Source organism: Callithrix jacchus, chromosome 20, assembly GCF_049354715.1.
Source record: "Callithrix jacchus isolate 240 chromosome 20, calJac240_pri, whole genome shotgun sequence".
NCBI lineage: Eukaryota > Metazoa > Chordata > Mammalia > Primates > Cebidae > Callithrix > Callithrix jacchus.
This window is the reverse complement of record NC_133521.1, coordinates 7819974-7841176: the sequence shown is the minus strand read 5'-3', so window position 1 is coordinate 7841176 and position 21203 is coordinate 7819974. Positions and strand designations below refer to the sequence as shown.

The following is a 21203-nucleotide window of genomic DNA, read 5'->3' as shown; positions in this document are numbered from 1 at the left end:
CGCACCACCATGCCCAGCTAATTTTTGTATTTTTAGTAGAGATGGGGTTTCACCTCATTGACCAGGAAGGTCTCGATCTCTTGACCTCGTGATCCACCTGCCTCGGCCTCCCAAAGTGCTGGGATTATAGGCGTGAGCCACTGCACCCAGCCGCGTGCAGCTTCTTAAGCTCCAGGTGACGCCATCTGGCACGCACGGCGTCCTGGCAAAGGAAACTTTTGAGAGGATAACAATATTCTGCTTCTTGCTCTTGGTTACACAGGTGCCACATTTACTAAAATTCACACTGTACAGCTTAAATGGATGTATTTTATTATATGTAAATTAAACCCAATAAAGTTGTTTTTTTTCTTTTCACTATCTCCAGTAATGGCTATAAGCAATAAAGTTGATTTTTTAAAGCCCACAGAACCCGTCTCTGTTTTGATCAGTTCCCAGATTCTTTTTTTTGTTTGTTTTTTTCTTTTTTTGAGTTTCACTCTCATCACCCAGGCTTGAGTGCAAAGGCGTGATCACAGCTCACTGTAATCTCTGCCTCCCAGGTTCAAGCAATTCTCTTGCCTCAGATTCCAAGTAGCTGAGATTGCAGGTACCCGCCACCATGCCCTGCTAATTTTTGTATTTTTAGCAGAGACAGGGTTTTACCATGTTGGCCAGGCTGGTCTCGAACTCCTGACCTCAGGTGATCTGCCCACCTTACCCTTCCAAAGTGCTGGGATTATAGGCGTGAGCCACCATGCCTGGCCCCCAGATTCATTGTTAATTTTCATGGGTTGCACTCCCTGTTTGGAGAGTGAGCTTCCTGCTGACTATCACTATTTATTTATTTTTATTAATTTATTTTTTATTTTTTAAGAGCAGGTTTCACTCTGTTGTCCACAGCTCACTGCACTTTCCTGGAGTCAAGCAATCCTCCCGCCTCAGCCTGCTCAGTAGCTGGGACTATAGACATGCACCACCACACTTGGCTAATTTTTTTGCATTTTTTATAGAGATGGGGTCTCACCATGTTGCCCAGGCTGGTCTGAAACTCCTGGGCTCAAGCAATTCTCCTGCCTTGGCCTCCCAACATGCTGGGATAACAGGTGTGAGCCACTGTGCCTGGCCAGTCGCTATATATTGATCCCTCAATATGCGTCAAATGTTGCTCTAAGAGATTTGCATATATTAAGCCACTAAATCTCCCAACAATCCCACACAACGTCAATAGCCCCATGTTAGAGATGGGAGAGGCAAAGGGAGGGCAAGCGCCTTGCCTAAGAGCACGGCACATGATTTTTAAGTGACAGACAGAATTTAACCTATACGGTCAGGCACCAGAGTTTGGTGTGTGATAACTGCAATACGCTGTCTCCTACTGAATTTGCTGATAGACACCTAAGAGCTAGTAAATTGAGGAAATCAAAGTTTTAATTAATAGATAACAGCAGGTAAGAAGAGGAACACAGTAAATGACTAAAAATGACGCAGGGGAAGGGTTCCCAAATTGGGCAATATGCTTTCTGCACCCGTTTCCCCATGTGTCAAATAAACTACTCCATGTAGCTAACTCATACTTAGCCACCTCACTGAAAAAAAAAAAGTATTTCATGTGCACACACAACTTAAAAAGTTAAAGGCCAGGTGTGTTGCCTCATGCCTCTAATCCCAGGATGTGGGGGGTAGAGGTGGGAGGATTGCTTGAGTCCAGGAGTTTAAGACCAGCCTGGGCAATACAGCCAGACTTGGGTAAGAAAGAAAGGAAGAGAGAAAGGGAGAAAGGGAGAAAGAGAGAGAGAGATAAAGAGAGCTGATAATTGTAGAAAGCAGAATTTAAAAGTCAACTTCTAGCAAGGATATTTTTCTTTTAATTTACGTAATGTACTTACAATAGACTTAGTTATTTTAGTTTCTGCACTGTTATTTAAATTACAAATCTCAGGCCGAAGTGGAACGATTGCTTGAGCTCAGGAGTTCGAGACCAGCCTGGGCAACATAGCGAGACTCTGTCTCTACAAAAAATGTTAGTTAGCCAGGAATGGTGAGAGCCTGTAATTCCAGCACTTTGGGAGGCTGAGGTGGGAGGACTGCTTGAGCCCAGGAGTTGGAGGCTGCAGTGAGCCATGATTGTGCCACTGCACACCAGCCTGGGTGACAGAGAGAGACCCCAACTTAAAAAAAGAAAGAAAATTTTTGTTTTAGTGTATTTATGTATTTATGTACAAACTCAATTTCAATACCGAAGTCAAGGTTCATCCATTTGTTTTACCAACAGCAATTGAGCATCTTCCATAGATGCCAGGCACTCTTGGGTACTCCAGATACACATATACCAAGGATTCAGAATAGCGACTCAAAAGTTAGTGATTTAACAAAGAAGCTGGAAAGTTATCTTTTACATACATTATTTCATTTCATCCTTCTAGCTATTCTGCAAGATAGCCATCTAACAGGCCTAAATGCAATTAAGGTTCAGAGAGAATAAGTCACTTGCCCCAGTGGCTAATGGAGGAAGTGGGACTGTAATGCACGTTATCTGCCAAGCCTGGGCCCCTTCACTGCCTGTGGCCCTGAGCTCTCTCACCTGCCAGATAGCATGAGGCTTGATTGGAAGCACCCTCATCTGTTAAGATCCACTCTCCACCGTGTGCTCCTGGGACACAGTTGCTGTGTGCTATGCTAGCGATCAGGCAAGCAAGAGAAGCCGACTTGGATTAAACTGAAAACCAATTATTTAAAGGATATTGGGGACGTCAGGATTTTGGAGAGGTATAGAGAGACTGGTTCAAGGCTAAAGTAGCAGAAGAAAAAAATGCCCAAGCCCGTCTTACAGAACTGGTTGGATGAAGAAACTGATGCCACCACCCCTGAGCGCCACCGAGTGCCCTGCCATGGAAACACAGCTTTACCACCTCCCTACATGCCTGGGTCCCAAATGCAGAGGAGCCTAAAGTTTTCTGGGTGGTCCTGAGACAGGATGGACTGACATAGCCAGCATGCTTCAAACTTAGCACAGGTGCTCAGAGGGAGGTGGGCAGGGCTACCACTCTGTGATTCTCTCTGTGGGATGTTCAATATGTTTGCATGCCTCTTCTCCAATTAAAAAAGAGGAACTGGACAGACAGAAACTCCCACAAACACCCTGTGTCCCCCAAAGAATGTGAACAAATGTTAGGGGAATGACAGAAAAGCAGGCGGTTTAACAGGTTTCCGTACTGCAGGACCACTCGGGGCATTCATTCATTCATGGCAGGGTCGTCCAGGCTGTAATGCAGTGGCGCGATCACAGCTCACTGCACCCCCAGCCTCCGGAGCTCAAGTGATCTGCCTATCCCGGCTTCCCAAGCAGCTGGGACTACAGGCAACAGCCGCCGTACCCAGCCAATATGGAGCTTTTAATATGATTTAGAGCATGAGTAATCTCTAAGAGGAAGGTGTGATAGTTCCCAAATACTGGTAATCATAAAATTTTACTTCTGTAACAGGCTAAGTAAAATGAAAAAAGTGGCGCTGGTGGTAGGCTTTATGGTCATTACTTTTTCTCCTGTCCTCTACAAAGTCCCATTCATTTGACATTTTAAAAATGTATATTTTTTAATATTAAAAAGATTCCCCACTTGCCAAGGCTGACCTATCATTTCCCTTCCAAGAGGTTTATGGGTGAGCACAGGCACAGATTAAAAAAAAAAAAAAAAAAAAAAGCCAGGCATGGTGGCTCCCACCTGTAATCCTAGCACTTTGGGAGGCTGAAGTGGGCGGACTGCCTGAGCTCAGGAGTTCAAGACCAGCCTGGGCAACATGGTGAAACCCCGTCTCTCACAACATAAAAGGCACCTGAATCACCTACCAGGGGAACAGCTGCATTCCACTTTTGGTTTCTTTTAGAGGCCATTTCAAAAATAAATAAATAAATAAAATAAAAAATAAATATTAATAATAAAAAAAGAAACCCTGTCTCTACTAAAACACAAAAAAAATTAGCTGGGCATGTCCCTACAGTCCCACCAGCTACTTGGGAGGCTGAGGCAGGAAAATCACTTGAACCTGGGAAGCGGAAGTTGCCATGAGCCAAGATTGCACAACTGCACTCCAGCCTGGGCAACAGAGTAAGACTCCATCTCCAAAAAAAAAAAAGTTGTATTTCTCTGATTCCACTCCCTGAACTCTAGTTTTGGGACCCACATATCTCACCTGGGCTATAGCAGCCGCTCCCAACTAGCCTCCCAGGTCCTGCCCCTGTCATCACGAATGCAAATCCAGTTGTCACTTCCTTAACTGAAAACATTTTGATGGCCTCCCATTGCCATCATGAAATGCCATGTTCTGGTTCCTACTTCCTTCCTGTTTTCTCTCTTGCCACAGTCCCCCTCCAAAACTTCTCCTCCCACTGGCAACACACACCAGATGTTTGCTAATCACCTACTTGGGAAAGGCTGGTCTGGCTGAGTCCTCTTCCCATGGACTCCTGTAGCATCCTACACTTTTACTTTTCATAGCACTTAAACCACATGATAACTCCTTGACCACTGGTCTGTACTCCCCACCAGACAGCAAGTTCTGAGGTTCTGAGAGGGCAGAAATTCTTCATTTTTTTTTTTTAAGACAGGGTTTCACCATATTGGTCAGGCTGGTCTTGAACTTCTGACCTCAGGTGATCCGCCTGCCTCAGCCTCCCAAAGTGCTGGGATTACAGGCGTTAAGCCACTGGAAATTCTTCTTCTTTTTTTTTTAGACAGTCTTTTCCTGTCACGCTGGCTGGAGTGCAGTCACACAAGTCATAGCTCACTGCAATCTTGAACCCCTAGGGTCAAGCAATCCTCCCACCTTAGCCTCCTGAGTAGCTGGGACTGTGGGCATGTGCCATGGCCAGCTAATTTTCTCACACATGAATACCCAGCAAAACACTTGCCACATAAAAGACAGTCTATAAAGTGATGAACACACTTTAAAATAGGGTAACATATCCTGTTTCTCTCTCAGACTGGCATAGTAGGTATCAGTGGCACACTAAAAACATCAGATTTTAATGTGTGTTCCATGATGAAGCTGACAAGATGGCACTTCCTACCTTTGGTGGGAAAAAAAAGAAATTATACTTACCTTTGGTAAAATCATAAAGTTTAGTCTGAAGAATGAGACTCAAATTTCTATGGTTTCAACAGGAAGGGAGGGAGAGACGCCTCCGTTGCTGAGAGCAGGGCATTTGTCAGTTAGGATTGTTAAATCTTTATAAAATGCCAATCAAGAGGCTACTTCTAAAAAAGAAAAGAGCATCTCCAAAAAGCAGCATTATCAGATGGTCACAGCTTGACTGTTTTCAGCGAGGTTGCTCAGGAAAACACCTAACACCATTTTCTGAAGCAAAGGTCAAATATCCGCTTTGCCTTTAGTCGTTTTCAGGAGTTTGCTTGTTTAAAAGATTAGGTGAAATTTCCTCACGGTTATCTCAACTAAGATGCTGACTTTGTGCAAAGCTGTGACAATTAGTTTTTGTGTTTTCTTCCCTTGAGGATTTGGTTTAACAAACTTACTGAGCACTGACTCTGCAGCTAGGCACTGTTTAAGTGCTTTACATGAATGAACACTTTAAGACTTGAAATAAGCCTGGAAGATTAGCATTATGCCTGTATCCTAAATGTTACCTCACTGTACAAAGAAATTGGCACTATGCCCATTTAATAAATGAGGAAACTTAGGTTCCATAATTTCCTAAAGTTACAAAACTACCAAGTAGCAGATCTGAGATTCAAATCCAGGCAGTTTGGCCTGACAGTCTACTTTCTTAACCATAATACTATAATGGCTCTTGAATTACTAAATTCAGCTCACACACATTCATAAAGATCCACTCAATTTGAGTGGAGATTTGGGTTTTGGTGCTGGCTCTGTCTTTTTAATAAGTTGTGGGGATTTCATGTAAAGAACTTTCCAAATGGGAGACCATCTACCCCTCCTGTAAAATTAGATGACTGGTTTCAGTCAGTGACCTCCTAACAGCGTGCGAGATGGGATCAGAAGGTAGGTGGTGGTTAGACACTAATGTCACAAGGATCTTTGCGCCATTTCAAACAGACTCTTTAGGAAAATAAGTTGTTATGCTAGAAGTTAAGGTGTGAAAACTCTCTGGACTATAACAGCTTGTTTTCTCATGAAGCCCGTGAATTCCAAGTAATGTGGCAGCTGGAAGTCCCCTCCAAGTGCATGCAGACAGGTGGGTTTTCCTAGGGAAGGAGTCAAGTCTTTTATTTAACAGTCAAAAAAATTCATGACTCCAAAAAAGATGAAGGGCCTATAAAATACTTCTTCAGCTTTATGCTCTTGGAGGAAACTGGCAATCCAACTTTGTAAAGAGCAATATGACAAAACCTGTATTTTCTCATTAAGAGCCAAGTGTCATGAGACTATGATGAAGACATTAAAAGTAATGATAACTGGCTGGGTGCTCATGCCTGTAATCCCAGCTCTTAGGGAGGCAGAGGCGGGAGGATAGCTTGAGCCCAGGAGGTCGAGACCTGCCTGGGCAATATAGTGAGACCCTATTCTTTTAAAAAAAGAAAAAATTTAAAAAAAAAAAGTAGTGATAACCTAATGAACTAGGCACCTACAAGTGCTACTTAAAATCTGCTGTCTTGGACACACAGATAAAGCAAAATACCTCATCTGGAACTAGTTTATATCTGATACAGATAATATGTTTTAAAATTTTTTTCAGAGTTATGAACTTACAATAAACCAAAGAAAAAGCCCAATCACTAGTTATATATAAAGTATTTATTTTTATGCACATATTTACCTACAAAATTTACAGAAAATAAAACAAAGCAGAATATATAGAATACTCTCTTAAGACTTCTTAGGAGCAGAGGTTTTATTGCTGCAGTTCAAAGAATCAAATTTTCTACATGTGAAAGCTAAGATGAACACATTTAAGTTAAATGGCAGCCTTGTTAAAAAGTTTTTTATCTTGTTATTGAATTTTCAGCTTTATGTTAAATGAAGTTTAAAAGATTGCTCATGGAATAATTTAAACTTTTTCAAAATCTAACAAACAAGTAAAAGGCACCTCCAGTACTTTAAAATATTTACAGCAATCCCAATAGTTTAATTTAAGGGCAATTATAGTACATGTGGCTATTATGCATACACAGTATGTCAGTAACACTCTCTAAACAGTGAGAATTGTACACTCTAGTTTGTGGCACTGCTCTCAAGTTATTCTGGTGATGGTGTAGGATGATCAATTACACCAGTGCAACACTAGTGTGACAGCCTGTCTACCACAGCGTAAAATCCAGTTATCTAAAACAATGACTATCAAATTCCGAGACAATACATAATTTATAAGTAGACTTGTAAATTCACAAGCCTTTAGGGTAGGTAGAGGCTGGGCATAGTGGCTCATGCCTGTAATCCCAACACTTTGGGAGGCTGAGGTGGGTGGAGCATGAGATCAGGAGATTGAGACCATCCTGGTCAATATAGTGAAGGCCCATCTCTACTGAAAATACAAAAAAATTAGCTGGATATGGTGGCGTGCACCTGTAGTCCCAGCTACTTGGGAGGCTGAGGCAGGAGATTCGCTTGAACCCAGGAGGTGGGGGTTGCAGTGAGCCAACGTTGCACCACTGCACTGCACTCCAGCCTGGCAAAAGAGCGAGACTTGTCTCAAAGAAAAAAAAAATTAAGAAATATATAGGACATTTAGCATTACATGAAAACAATGAACTAAAAATATAACCACAATAGTTGCTGGAGTTCAGTATCTGGTTTAACAAAAGGTGTTTCTCAAAACATCTATAATTTCTTACAACATAATGGAGAGTCTTCCTCAGTCTAAGCTGAATCCGTTGTTTTTCCTGCAATATGATTAAAAGTGTAAGAATGAAAGGCACACATAATAGCCAGTTTTAAAGGGCTGTGGGGATGGCAAGCAGATGTTCCTGAAATACTGGTGCAGGAGAACAAAGTCCACACAGCATTTTCCTCTTTGTTTAACATTGGCATTGATTTGCTATTTACAGTAGTTTGCAAAAATACATTATAAAAACTGAATGAGGTTCTGTTTCTAAGTTTAACTTAGTAACATACATACATACTTCATCTGCAAAAATCTTTGCAGGATCTGAAGTACTAAAGTGACACTAATACTGAAACACAGGTAATCAAAGGTACCAAAGCACTGATAACATTGAGTCACCATCTTCAAGACAATCTGGGTAAATATTGCACACTTCTTGTCAGTTGCTGCTATGACCTTTACATATCCAACCGCAAAAGGAATCCTTTATGGCTTTTTGCTGTATCACTTATTTGAAGAAAGGCTGTTTTAAGTCTCAACAATGAGTGAAGATTGTCATTGAACATGAGGCCTAGGTTTCAAAATTAATTTTCCTGTCTGAAAAATGGAAATACAAAATTTTTTCAATACAAAGTTCTAGTAAAAATACCATTGCTTATTTATAAACCTTAAAAGGTGTGTGCAAAGAATCAGAACCCTTCTCTATAGTCAAGATTAAACAATTAGTAGTTACATTTTCAAAGCTTCCTCTGTGTGTAGCTTCCTTCTGAACTCTTTGTTTTAAAATATATCTTTTTTTTCTCCTCTTTTTATTTTTTGTAGAGATGGAGACTTGCTATGTTGCCCAGGTTTGTCGCAAACTCCTGGAGTCAAGCAATCCTCCTGCCTTGGCCTCCCAAAATGCTAGGATTACAGGCACGAACCACCATGCCTGGCCTCTTTATTCTAATTTCTGTAATGAATAGGTATTACTTTTTTTTTTTTTTGGAGACAGAGTCTTGCTCCATCGCCAGGCGCCAGGCTGGAGTGCAGTGGTGCAATCTTGGCTCACTGCAACCTCCGTCTCCCGGGTTCAAGCGATTCTCCTGCCTTAGCCTCCCAAGTAGCTGGGACTACAGGCGCACGCCACCATGCCCAGCTAATTTTTCTATTTTTAGTAGAGACAGGGTTTCACCATGTTGGCTAGGATGGTCTCGATCTCTTGACCTTGTCCACTCGCCTCAGCCTCCCAAAGTGCTGGGATTACAGGCGTGAGCCATCGTGCCCAGCTGTATTACTTTTTAAATGACTGTTTCAATTGAAGGTTAATACACTTTTATAAATAAAATAAGCAAATCAAAATAGAAGCTACTTATCAAAATTGTAACACACTTTTATTATACACTGGTACATAATAGTTTTTAATTTACTTAAAGACAGAGTCTCACTGTCATCCAGGCTAGATTGTAGTGGTATGATCACAGCTCACTGCAGCCTCAAACTCCTGGGCTCAAGCAACTCTCCTGCCTCAGCCTCCCAAGCAGCTGGGACTACAGGTGTGCACCACCAGCCTGGCTAATTTTTACATTTTTTGTGGAGATGGGGTCTTGCTAATGTTGTCCAGGCTAGTCTCAAACTCCTGGACTCAAGCAATCCTCCTACCTCAGCTTCCCAAAATGCTGGGATCAGAGGCATGAGCTATCACGCCCAGTTGCCCCCGTGCCCAGTCCCCCATGATCTACTTTTAAAAACACAATAGGTTCACATGTCCATAGTCCACAAATTAATCTATAACTCTATTTACAAATAACATTATAGCAGATCACTTGATAAATAATGGTAGTTTATAAAACCAACATCCAATGAGCCATTTCTGGTCAATAATAAACCACCAGTGTACTTCACTGAAGCTAAGATGCTTCAGTTATAAGATGTATCCTCATTTTATGCCATTAAGAAAGATTAAATTGTTAAGTCTGCGAATTTGTTAGATCTCATTAATTATAAGATGGATCTCAATGACAAAGATGTTAAAATGTGAAACTATCTTAGAATCAATGCCATAAAGTATATTCCCACTATTAATTCCACAGAGACTTATTGTTAATAAAATATCTACCTTTCTAAAGCCAAAAATTTCAGTTTTCATGCAGGTCTGTAATTTTCTAACCAAAAAAATACTTACATCATCACAAGACATATTGTATTCTGCTAACACCGTTCGACATCGAGCAGCTATACTGTATACATGTGGTCAAAGGAAAATTTCTCATTTCAAGAGTAAGCTTTTTTTCTTTTCTTTTGTTCCCGTGGAATGGAATCTTGCTCTGTAGCCCAGGCTGGAGTACAGTGGCATGATCTCAGCTCATTGCAACCTCCACCTCCCGGGTTCAAGCGATTCTCCTGCCTCAGCCTCGAAAGTAGCTGGGACTACAGGCACAGACCACCATACCTGATTATTTGTATTTTAGCTTTGCTCAGTGGCAGTATCGTAGCCAATGAGGTTTCTCCGAGGCGCAATTATTGCTAATTGAAAACTTTTCCCAATACCCCGCCATGATGACTTGAAATATAGTCAGCATTGGCAATTTTTGAGTTTCTACGGAGACTGAATGAAAAAAAAAATTATTTGTATTTTAGTAGAGATGGGGTTTCACCATGTTACCCAGATTGGTCTCAAACTCCTGAGCTCAGGAAATCCACCCACCTTGGCTTCCCAAAGTGCTGGGATTACAGGCGTGAGCCACCATGCCCAGCAAGAGTAAGCTTTTAACCATTACCTAGATCAAGAAAGCACTTTAGAAAATGAAACTTAATCCTTGGTAAAGGATACATTGATGGTGCAACTACTCTCTTGTGTATTCCAGCAAAGAACAAGCCTATTAGAGTGATACAGCTAATGGTGAAAAATGGATGATTCCATAATGATGTGAAGAAGGACACCTGTAAAACAAGAGTTGAAAATATAAAAATGTTAAAAATCTTAGCATGGCTGATTCCTACCTCCCTCTTGTACATAAATATATATAATGTTTTTTATCATCTAACTATGAGGATTTGAAGACTTCTCATAATCTTAGTTCTCTGTATTGCTGTGTTGCAAAAATAAAAATATATAGGCTTTCTATCTTCTATAAAACAATATAGCAGTGTTTCCTCCACTTATTTCAAATACTTGAACCATTAAAAATTCATTCCTGTAATCAAAAACAACCCTATCAAAACTATTTACTGAACTCTGCACTGATGAGTGAAGATGAGGCCCCTGGTCTCAATGAAAACACAAATCAAACATGATTTACAGTCCCTGTTTTTTTCTTTTTAAGACAGAGTTTTACTTTCACTCTTGTCACCCAGGCTGGAGTGCAATGATGTGTTCTAGGCTCACTACAGCCTCTGCCTCTGGGGTTCAAGTGATTTTCCTGCCTCAGACTCCCGAGTAGCTGGGATTACAGTCATCTGCCACCACGCTTGGCTAATTTTTGAATTTTTAGTACAGACGGGGTTTCACCATGTTGGCCAGGCTAGTCTTGAATTCCTGATCTCAGGTGATCCGCCCACCTTGGCCTCCCAAAGTGCTGGGATTACAGGTGTGAGCCACTGAGCCCAGCCTACCTTCTCTGTTAAAAAGCTTCCCTAAGAGTTAAATGCCATTCATAACCTGGTCCCACTCTAATTTTCATCTCCTGCCATATTTCCACATATACACTGCCTTGTTCAACTCTTTCCCTCCACCTGGCTACCTCTTACATGTCCTCATAACACTCAACTCCAGCATCACCCTTCCTCCCTGCAGAGGCAAAAACAAATTTGGCCTTGAAGCTACTGAGATCTAAATGACCACAGGACATTCAAGCAGGGAAAAATGATTAGTAGCTATCCATAAAGAACTAGAATGAAGGAGAAAGAGCTGATTTCAGATCTGGACCTATCAAATGATAGCAGAAAACAGGACAATACACAAGTATAAGAACATGTAGAGGGACAAGGGTCCAGGATCCATGAGTGGAACAAGAATAGGCACCCAAATGGAAATGCTGACTGGGGAAACAGAAAAGACAAGCATTTAGAGCCCCTGTAGAAAGAAATCAAGTGGATTAGTAACTAGACAGGAACAAGAGAATCAAGTCAAGCACATCCTCACTCCACTCTCACACCAGGAGATGCGCAGGTATGCGTTTCAAGACAGAAGCACCAGGTAGATGACCCAGCATGGTACAGTACTGGTTACAGAAGTTTGTCAGATGAAGAAATGAGAGGCTGAAAACAATAGGAAAGAAGATCCCAGAAAGATGAAGACCCAAGGAAAAGTTAGTATTCCAGAAGAATGTCTTCTTGAAACCTCTGAGGACAGCCAGCTCTGTTGTGTGTGGCCTGCACAAGGTTAGCATATACAGTGCTTTCTGTCTTAATTTTGATTAGGTCAGTCTGTTTCAGCCTTCCTCCCTCCATGGCAGTACTTCAGTGCATCAAAACAGCAGTTCTCTTCAGACCAGGCATTCAGGTCCTTCCAGTCTGCCACATTCTTTCTTTCCCTAAGTTCTTCCAGCTAGCCACTGGCTCCTGAGTTTGCAACTCTTGTTACAGATACTCTTGTTGCTGGTTAAAACTCCTGTCAGGTTTGGGGTTATTAAATACTGAAATATAAAGAGCCAACCCTTAGGTGAATATATTCTCACCTAATTTAGAAAATTATATTAGCTGCATAGTTTTGGGCCTATTTCAAATTATATTTAATTCTGTGTTTTATTAAGATCTCAAATAGCTGAAATCAGCTTATATTTTTCCCAATTAGAAGTCAGACTCATTTCCCAAGATGGATCTTTTTCAATCTTCTTGCCAGCCTCCTTCCACTCTTCCCCTAAAGATGACTACCAAGTGTAGCCTTAAGATCAGATTTTTATAAATGAACACACAAGAGAGTTTCCTGCCTGCCATAAAAATGTTCTATTAACATAAAATTCCATCACCAATCTCCCCTTGCTTCCTATCCTCATATATTTCCACCTCCGCGGATAAAGTTAGACTATACGCGAAATAGTCTAACTAAAGGGAGACTATACGCAAAATAAACCCTCTGGCTGTTGGAACTGCCATGGAGACTGATGACAGAAGCCTTCTATTAGGGTTCTCTTCTGTATAACTTAAAAGGTACAGATAGAGCTACTGAAAGTGGAGAGGGGATTTTTAAGATCTGTGAAAATTACATCATTATCCCCTAAATAAAACTGTACTGAGGCAAAGAAATTTCACTGAAAAACAAGACTACTTCTCTAATTAAAAAAACCCGGAGTTTGAAATTAAGGCACAAATTAGTGGAAAGAGGTAGAAATTTGAGAAACATGCAATCAGCTTTCATCAAAGGATGCTTTAAGGAATATATGAAGTTGGTTATTGCATTTGGTATAGGGATATTCTTGCACAGTGCCCTGTGGGAGATCTCTAAGTGTTTTCTATATTAAACTTCAGGCAAGACATTGTTTTCAGAGACAAATGCTAAGAAAGAAAAGCTTTGCTAACTCAAGGATCTGCGCAGACAATGGAAATCACAGATTTAACTGTGCCTTCGCTGGTTAGGTAACCCAGAGACTAATTTGTATTCACTGTGGCAACTGCATTGGGCTACACAGCCTAAATGGCTGTGAGCTGGTCTCCTTTCTGGTTTTGACTTCATGGTCCAACTTGTTTTATCTAGTCCTGACTTTACAGCACTTCTACTTTGCTATTTTATCATGTGTTTCCTGTAGAGTCATCTCCCGCGCTTTACAGGATGAAAAATGGTACTAACGGAGATAACTCACAGAAGAAAACATCATTTTATAATTTTTTTCTCTCCCTCTTTTTCTCTGAGACAGAGTCTTGTTTTATCACACAGGCTGGAGTGTAGAGGCACAATCACAGCTCACTGCAGCCTTAATCTCCTGGGCTCAAGCGATCCTCCCACCTCAGCCTCCTAAGCAGCTGGAACTACAGTATGCACCACCACACCTGGCTGATTTTTCAAATTTTTGTAGAGATGGGGTCTTGCGATATTACATGGCCCAGGCTGGACTTGAACTCCTGCCTTGGCTACCCAAAGTGCTGGGATTCTAAGTGTAAGCTACCATGCCTGGCCTATTTTAGAACTTTTAAAATTTGCACTGATGACACTAAATGAACAAAGCAGAATGAAGAGAATACTCACACTGAAGTAAAAAAGACAGATGCAAATATATGTAAAAATGATAAATTCAGAACTGAATGACAAATAATGAAATGTCTAAGAAATAATAGCATTAATTCACAACAACCAGCCAAAATCTTCCTTAAGGAAATTAATAGAAGACATATTTTTAATAGGACAATATCACTAGTAGTAGTAATAGGTAGTGTTTGAATACTTTATTATTAACAAAGCACTGCAATATCTATTATCTCACTTAATTATGCTAATGATTTTAAAACAGAACTTCTACCTTTTGTGTCTCAGGATCTATTAACCAGTTCCAGGCACCAGTAGCCGTACAGACAGATACCACTATAAGAAGCACTGATGAAAGATAAACACGAAATTAGTAAGCAAATACACACTTAATATGTGATACTATCACCACCAGTTCCTACTAAATGACAACTGAAGAACTGAGCACTTTATTAAATGGAAAATGCACTAACTAGATTCAGAAATTGGGAGGCTTGCCATACGGCTTCGAGGAATTCTCTTAAACATTGTGAACCTTAGTAATCAAGGATACTCTTCCTCTTATTATTTGGTCAGATCTTATGAAGACCAATGAAATGAAAAGCAATTCGATGGTGACACTTCAGTAGAAGAGTCTATGCTATGTAACTGTTCACTGTGCTTAGTGAAGACTCTGCAGATTGTATAAACTCAAATTAAAAAAAAACAAACGAACTCATTTTCTAATGTAAACAAATCATCAAAGACTCCTTTCTGGATGTACTAAGAGGCCTGACTAAAGGATTTTTGCTTTGCAGATGACTGCCCATGGTTAAATTAAAGTCAGTGCAGGAAGTATGGAGCACACTAGTTAGTATCAGATTTTCTTTAAGGGACTTAGTAGGGTAGAAATTACTGCCAGTAAAACTTAGAAAAGGTCTTTCTCTACACTGAGCTAGAATGATTTTAGAAATTCTAAATAAATCACAAGTAAAACTTGAGAACAGTATTAGTAAAAAATAATAAACGGGCATCAAGACCCAGTTAATATTCTGGAGATGATGACAGTTGCCTGTCTTTCCGGTAGGATGCACATGTTTTTCAAATGCGGAAATCAAGTTTCCAAGAGCAACAGAAATAGAGCAAATATAGAAATATAGTAAAACATTAATTATCTAGAATTCCTTGATGTACTTTTAGAAGATGTAAACCAAAGAAAAAACATCTCATTTTAGGTATTTAACAATGGGATAAAAATATCAAAACCGGCCGGGCGCGGTGGCTCAAGCCTGTAATCCCAGCACTTTGGGAGGCCGAGGCGGGTGGATCACGAGGTCGAGAGATCGAGACCATCCTGGTCAACATGGTGAAACCCCGTCTCTACTAAAATACAAAAAATTAGCTGGGCATGGTGGCGCGTGCCTGTAATCCCAGCTACTCGGGAGGCTGAGGCAGGAGAATTGCCTGAACCCAGGAGGCGGAGGTTGCGGTGAGCCGAGATCGCGCCATTGCACTCCAGCCTGGGTAACAACAGCGAAACTCCGTCTCAAAAAAAAAAAAAAAAAAAAAATCAAAACCATGTTCTGAACCCAGAACAGACCGAACTCAATTCCTTACAATTCTCTAGTTCCAGAAATACACGCTCTATATTATGCATGTATGTTTTTTTAAAAATAAGCAATATTAAAATCAATTCACTAGAAAGGACCTCATACACATGCTTTATTTGACTGGTACATTAATCTAGTAAGTGCTAAGACCATGAGTCAGAGAGAAAGTAAAGTATATTTATTATATTACATTTTATAAGATAGGGCAGTATCATATACATTTTAACAGATTTTCAAGTAAGAGTGAAACATAGATTTTGGGGATAATTCCTAAGTAAACCAGAGAACCTAAGAAAATCATTATCTGTGAATTCTGACCAACAAGAATTCTCATAGCATATGATTAAAACTTTGCAAATAAATAAAAATTACACAAAAAATCTTGTGAGACCCTTAGCTTCAGTAGTGCTTTTTTGGTCCAGCAAACTGATTTATACATTCACACTTTGAAATAAAGTAAATCCTCAACGTGTGCTACTACACTTCCTTCTTGATAGGAATTAAATTTCAATAATGACCACCCAATAAATTAAAACTATTTGGTCAGGCATGTGGCTCATGCCTGTAATCCTAGCACTTCAGGAAGCTGAGATGGGAGGATCACCTGAGGTGAGGAGTTTGAGACTGTCTGGCCAAAATGGAGAAAACCCATCTCTACTAAAAATACACAAAAATGAACTAGCTGTGTGTGGTGGCGGGTGCCTGTAATCCCCAGCTCTTTGGGAGGATGAGGCAGGAGAATTACTTGAACCTGGGAGGCTGAAGTTGCAGTGAGCTGTTCAATAACAAAAACAAACGAACAAAAACCTATTTCAAACACCTATTAGCAAAGCATTTTGTTTGATGATCTCATGGCTTGTATATTTGCCCATATTTCCTATATTTCCATGGGCCAGTAATCGCTGTTCAAATTACATTTTGTAGCACTCATGATACTTGTGAATAGACAGTAATAATGTGAATTTCTTTTTTAGGTCAGGCTTCAAAGCAACACAATTATACTGCTAAAAATCAACTAAGAATAATTTTGTAACTTTTTCAAGTATACATTAAATAACCTGACTTGACTTTCTTTCTTTTTTTTTTTAAACACATGGTCTCCCTCTGTTCCCCAAGCTGGAATGCAATGAACATAGTTCACTAAAGCCTCAACCTCCTGGGCCCAAGTGATCCTCTCAAGTTGCTGGGTCCATGGGGTGTGCACCATACCTGGCTAAATGTTTTTTTTTTTTTTAGTAGCGATGGGGTCTCCATGTTACGGAGACGAGTCACTGCGTCTCTTCTTACTAAATATGACTCTTCTTACTAAAACTTTATTCCAATAGTTTGTAGGCAAATTATAAAACTGCTAAACGGGCTACAGAAATTTTTATTAGGTATGTCTTCATCAAAGTTGTAATAGTTAATTTAAAAATTTAAATATATATTTTTTACTATTTATTTATTGAGACCAAATTTTTCTCTTGTCGCCCAGGATGGAGTGCAATGGTGTGATCTTGGCTCACTGCAATCTCTGCCTCCCAGGTTCAAGCAACTCTTCTGCCTCAGCCTCTTGAGTAGCTGGGATCACAGACGCACAACACCACACCTGGCTAATTTTGTATTAGACGGGGTTTCACCGCGTTGGCCAGGCTAGTCTCGAACCCCTGACCTCAGGTGATCCGCCTGCCTCGGCTTCCCAAGGTCCTGGGATTACAGGCGTGAGCTATTAAGCTATTAACTTATTTTAGTTTTTTAACGGAAAAAATATAAACAACCACATGAAATAGACTGTTCTTTTGAGAAAGCCAGTTATAATCTCCTTTTCTTAAAAATTTCTTCATAAGGCATCGTTTACAGTGTTAAATTTATGCAAACATTGTACATAAAAGCAAATCATTCCTATATAAGGATAAAACTATTGTTAGTTTTCCCATAAAATAACATTCAGGAACTTACTTCTCCAACGTCCAGTAGCAGGTTGCAAACAATGAATATACTCAGTAAGTCTCCTCTCAAAAGCCTTGAGATCTAGGTAGAAAGATGTCAATTTTCTAATTAGAGACTCTTAATCGTCTGACGAAATGTCAGAGTGTCTAACATTATTAAGACGACGTGTGAGATACGGTTTCACGTCTTACACAACCACTTCCATGTATCACTGCACTGTTCATTTACTCTGACAGCTTTTTAAGCACCTGACAAAAACATTAAGCTTCTTTAATTCCAATCTCTCATATAGGAAACTTGCCGATTCACTTTTCGAAGCTTCATAAAATGGTATGGGGAGAAATCAGCAGCAACCTCAGCCAGAGCCAAAAGGGAACATTTTGAGAGTTGCAAATAAAATTAAAATGAGGTCGAGTTTTAGCTCTCTGGGAACCAAGAACTTTCTTCTATTAGAACCACGTAGTACCTAACATCAAAGTCTTCTAGGTCTACTTGACTGCAATTACCTGCCTCGGATTTTCAGCTCTTATATTTAATTAATGGCTACGCCGTCTGGCGTTACTACACTTCTTGACACTGATAGCAGGTAGGTGTGGAAAGACATTCCCCTTGCCCGCTCTGAAGGGAGTACAGGCGATCTTCGTGGCACCCAGGCAGCGCCTGGTTCTAGAAGACGGGCGTCTAAGCTGCTCGCTCTGAATGAGTGGTGTGCTTTAAACTTTAAAACACCGAGCAGCACTTCCTAACCTTGGCAGTTACCGGAAACCACCGCAGGAATCAGGGATACAACTCGCTGGGTTATGAGAATGAAATGAAATGAATTAGCAGGCTGCAGTGCAAGATGTGTAAGTATCTGCCAATGAATAGAAAATAAAAATAGAAGCTGGCGAGGAGCTCGACGCTCTAGGCTTGAGGGGACGGAGGGAGCTGAGGCACCGCCCCTCGCGTCTGGCCAGGTACGGCCGCTGCGCGCCCCCAAGCTCCGGGGCCCGAGCTCCATCCTCCGCGTCCTCCTCCTGGGGCGGGGGTCTTCGCGACGCCAGCCCCTCCCGAGCGCCGCCAGCTTTCGAGAGGAGACGTGGGACGGGCCCAGGCGGCCCACCCTACCTTCCGCCTGCTCCAGCGAGTTCATGTCGGGCGGCAGCTAGGGTCACCGCTGCTGCCCTGTCCGCATCGCAGCTTCCGCGGCCCCCGCCCGGTCTGCAGAACCAACTCCCACCTCTAACCGCTCCCCGCTGCCCCTCCCCGTCGCACCGCTTCTTGCCTAGACCCGCTACGCTCATTGGACACCTCTGCTGGACCTCCAACTAAGACGGATTTCTATTGGTTTTCGTCTGCACCGGCCTCTGAGCCCAGCGTTGGACGGTCAGCCGGAGGGACCAAGAACTGCCGGTGGCCAGGCTGCCGTAACGCTGGCGCCGCCTCCTGCCCCGGGGAGGAACTGCAGCCCTACGGAGCCAGTTCATTCATTTACTCCCTGTTCCCCGCTTGGTTCTTAAATTCCTCAAATATTGATTGAGCGCCGACTACCTTCCAAGTATTATTCTGGTCGCTAGCGAAGGATACAGAAATCAGAGCTCGTCTGTTCTCAAGGACCTCAAGGAGAAATAAAACCTGTACAGAACTAACTAGAACCTCAAATAACCAGCTTCCTTAATTACGGTATCCTAGATAACCAACCCTTTAAGTAAACACTTCTCTCTTGGTTACTTTCTTCTTACATAATCCAACTTTCATAATTCATAAATGAGGCAAAGTATAAGCTCAAATACCTATAACTTAAAAAGAGATTTGTAAGGAATTGACTACGTTTATATTTGATTACAAGGCCTTCTTGTTCATTTATTCGTGGCATTCATTCATTCAAACACATTTTATTGCCTAACATGCTAGACACTGTATTGATACAGGTATGTGCCAGATAGACAGGATTCCTGCCCACAAAGAGGAAGGGTTACAGCAGGCAATAAACATGCAAATAAGAATAGTTCTGTTAAAACAGAGATCCTGGCCGGGTGCGGTGGCTCGCGCCTGTAATCCCAGCACTTTGGGAGGCTGAGACAGGTGGATCACTTGAGGTCAGGGGTTCGAGACCAGCCTGGCAACAATGGCGAAATCCAGTCTCTACTAAAAATACTAAAATTGGCCCGGTGCTGTGGCACGTGCCTGTAGTCCCAGCTATTTAAGGAGGCTGAGGCAGAAGAATCGCTTGAACCTGGAAGGAGGAAGTTTTAGTGAGCCAAGATTGCACCAGTGCACTCTAGCCTGGGGGAAAAGAGCAAGACTTCTTCTCAATAAATAAATAAATAAACAAACAAACAAACAAATAAATAAATAAAAATAAAGCCTGGCTGGGTGTGGTCGCTCACATCTATAATCCCAGCATTCTGGGAGGCTGAGGCGGGTGGATCACTTGAGGTCAGGAGTTTGAGACCAGCCTGGGCAACATAGCAAAACCCTGTCTCTACTAAAAATACAAAATAATTATCCAGGCATGCATGGTGGTGTATGCCTGTAATTCCACCTGTTTGGGAGACTGAGGCACAAAAGTCACTTGAACCCAGGAGACAAAGATTGCAGTGAGTCACTGCACTCCTAAAGTGAGGCTGTCTCAAAAAATCAAAAACAGAAAAAACCCCGGAGATCCTAAGAACGATGGACTAGATTTTTTGTGGCAGTAACATACATATCACCTGTTGCCCCAAAACCTATTGAAATTTATTTTTAAAAGAATTAACCCTTTTAAAGTATATAATTCAGGATGGGCTCGGTGGCTCACGCCTGTAATCCCAGTACTGTGGGAGGCCAAAGGTGGATCACCTGAGGCCGGGAGTTCGAGACCAGCCTGACCAACATGGTGAAACCCTGTCTCCACTAAAAATACAAAAATTAGCTGGGCATGGTGGCATGTGCCTGTAATCCCAGCTACTCAGGAAGCTGAGGCAGGAGAATCACCTAAACCCAGAAGGCGGAAGTTGCAGTGAGCCAAGATTGTGCCACTGCACTCCAGCCTGGGTGATACAGCAAGACACTGTCTCAAAAAAAAAAAAAAAGTATACAATTCATTGTTTTAATTATATTTACAAAATTTTACAACTATCACCGCATCTAATTCCACATTTTGATCACCCCCAAAAGTATCCTGCACCTGTTGTTAGTCACTCCTGATTTTCTTTTTCCCTGGCAACCATGATTCTACTTTCTGCCTCTGTGGGTTTACATATTCTGAATATTTCATGGAAACATACAATATATCTTTTTTTTTTTTGAGACAAGGTCTCACTCTGTCACCCAGGTTGGAGTGCAGTGGTGCAATCTCGGCTCACTGCAGCCTTGACCTCCCAGGCTCAAGCAATTACCCCATCTCAGCCTCCTCAGTAGCTGGGATTACAGGCACACACCACCAGGCCAAGCTAGTTTTTGTGGAGATGGAGTTCCGCCAAGCTACAAATGTGTTATCTTTTGGATTTAGCTGCTTTCACTTAACGTAATGTTTTCAAGGTTTATTCATTTTGTAGCGTTTCAGTACTTAATTCCTTTTCATTGTTGAGTAATAGTTCATCGTGTATTGACATTACCTTTTTTTTAATCCATTCATTATTTGATGACATTTGAGGTGTTTCCACTCTTCGGCTATTATGAATAATGCTGCTATGCACATTCATGCGCAAGGTTTTGCTTGAAAGTATGTTTTCAATTCTCTTGGATATATGCCTAACGGAAGAATTGCTGGTTCATATAGTAACTA

The 21203-nt window shown here is 41.3% G+C and overlaps 1 protein-coding gene and 1 non-coding gene across 3 annotated transcripts; one reads left to right on the top strand and one right to left on the bottom strand.

Annotated features, from left to right (window-relative positions):
• Positions 1–4: 4 nt before the first annotated feature.
• On the bottom strand, positions 5–18678 carry CNEP1R1 (CTD nuclear envelope phosphatase 1 regulatory subunit 1). 2 transcript variants are annotated; one of them, XM_078357783.1, is made up of 6 exons: positions 18563–18678; positions 17465–17536; positions 14212–14285; positions 10590–10699; positions 9942–9996; positions 5–202 (listed from the first exon to the last, which is right to left on the bottom strand). In XM_078357783.1, exons 1-6 carry the CDS (start codon positions 18585–18587, stop codon positions 125–127), a joined length of 414 nt encoding a protein of 137 aa, XP_078213909.1. In that variant the 5' UTR covers positions 18588–18678; the 3' UTR covers positions 5–124. The 2 variants fall into 2 exon arrangements, with proteins under 2 accessions (XP_078213909.1, XP_002760980.1); XM_002760934.7 differs by lacking the exon at positions 5–202 and adding an exon at positions 6736–8374.
• On the top strand, positions 10226–10364 carry LOC118149827 (U4 spliceosomal RNA). Its single transcript, XR_004737537.1, has one exon. It is a non-coding gene; the product is annotated as a U4 spliceosomal RNA (small nuclear RNA).
• Positions 18679–21203: the final 2525 nt, after the last annotated feature.

Bases quoted from the DNA above. Each gene is read 5' to 3' on its own strand.
- CNEP1R1 (XM_078357783.1), bottom strand. From the start codon at position 18,587: ATGAACTCGCTGGAGCAGGCGGAAG. The intron at 17,537-18,562 runs GTAGGGTGGGCC...CTTTCTACCTAG, and splicing joins CTCGCTGGAGCAGGCGGAAG to ATCTCAAGGCTTTTGAGAGG. The intron at 9,997-10,589 runs GTATCCTTTACC...ACATGTATACAG, and splicing joins AGAGTAGTTGCACCATCAAT to TATAGCTGCTCGATGTCGAA.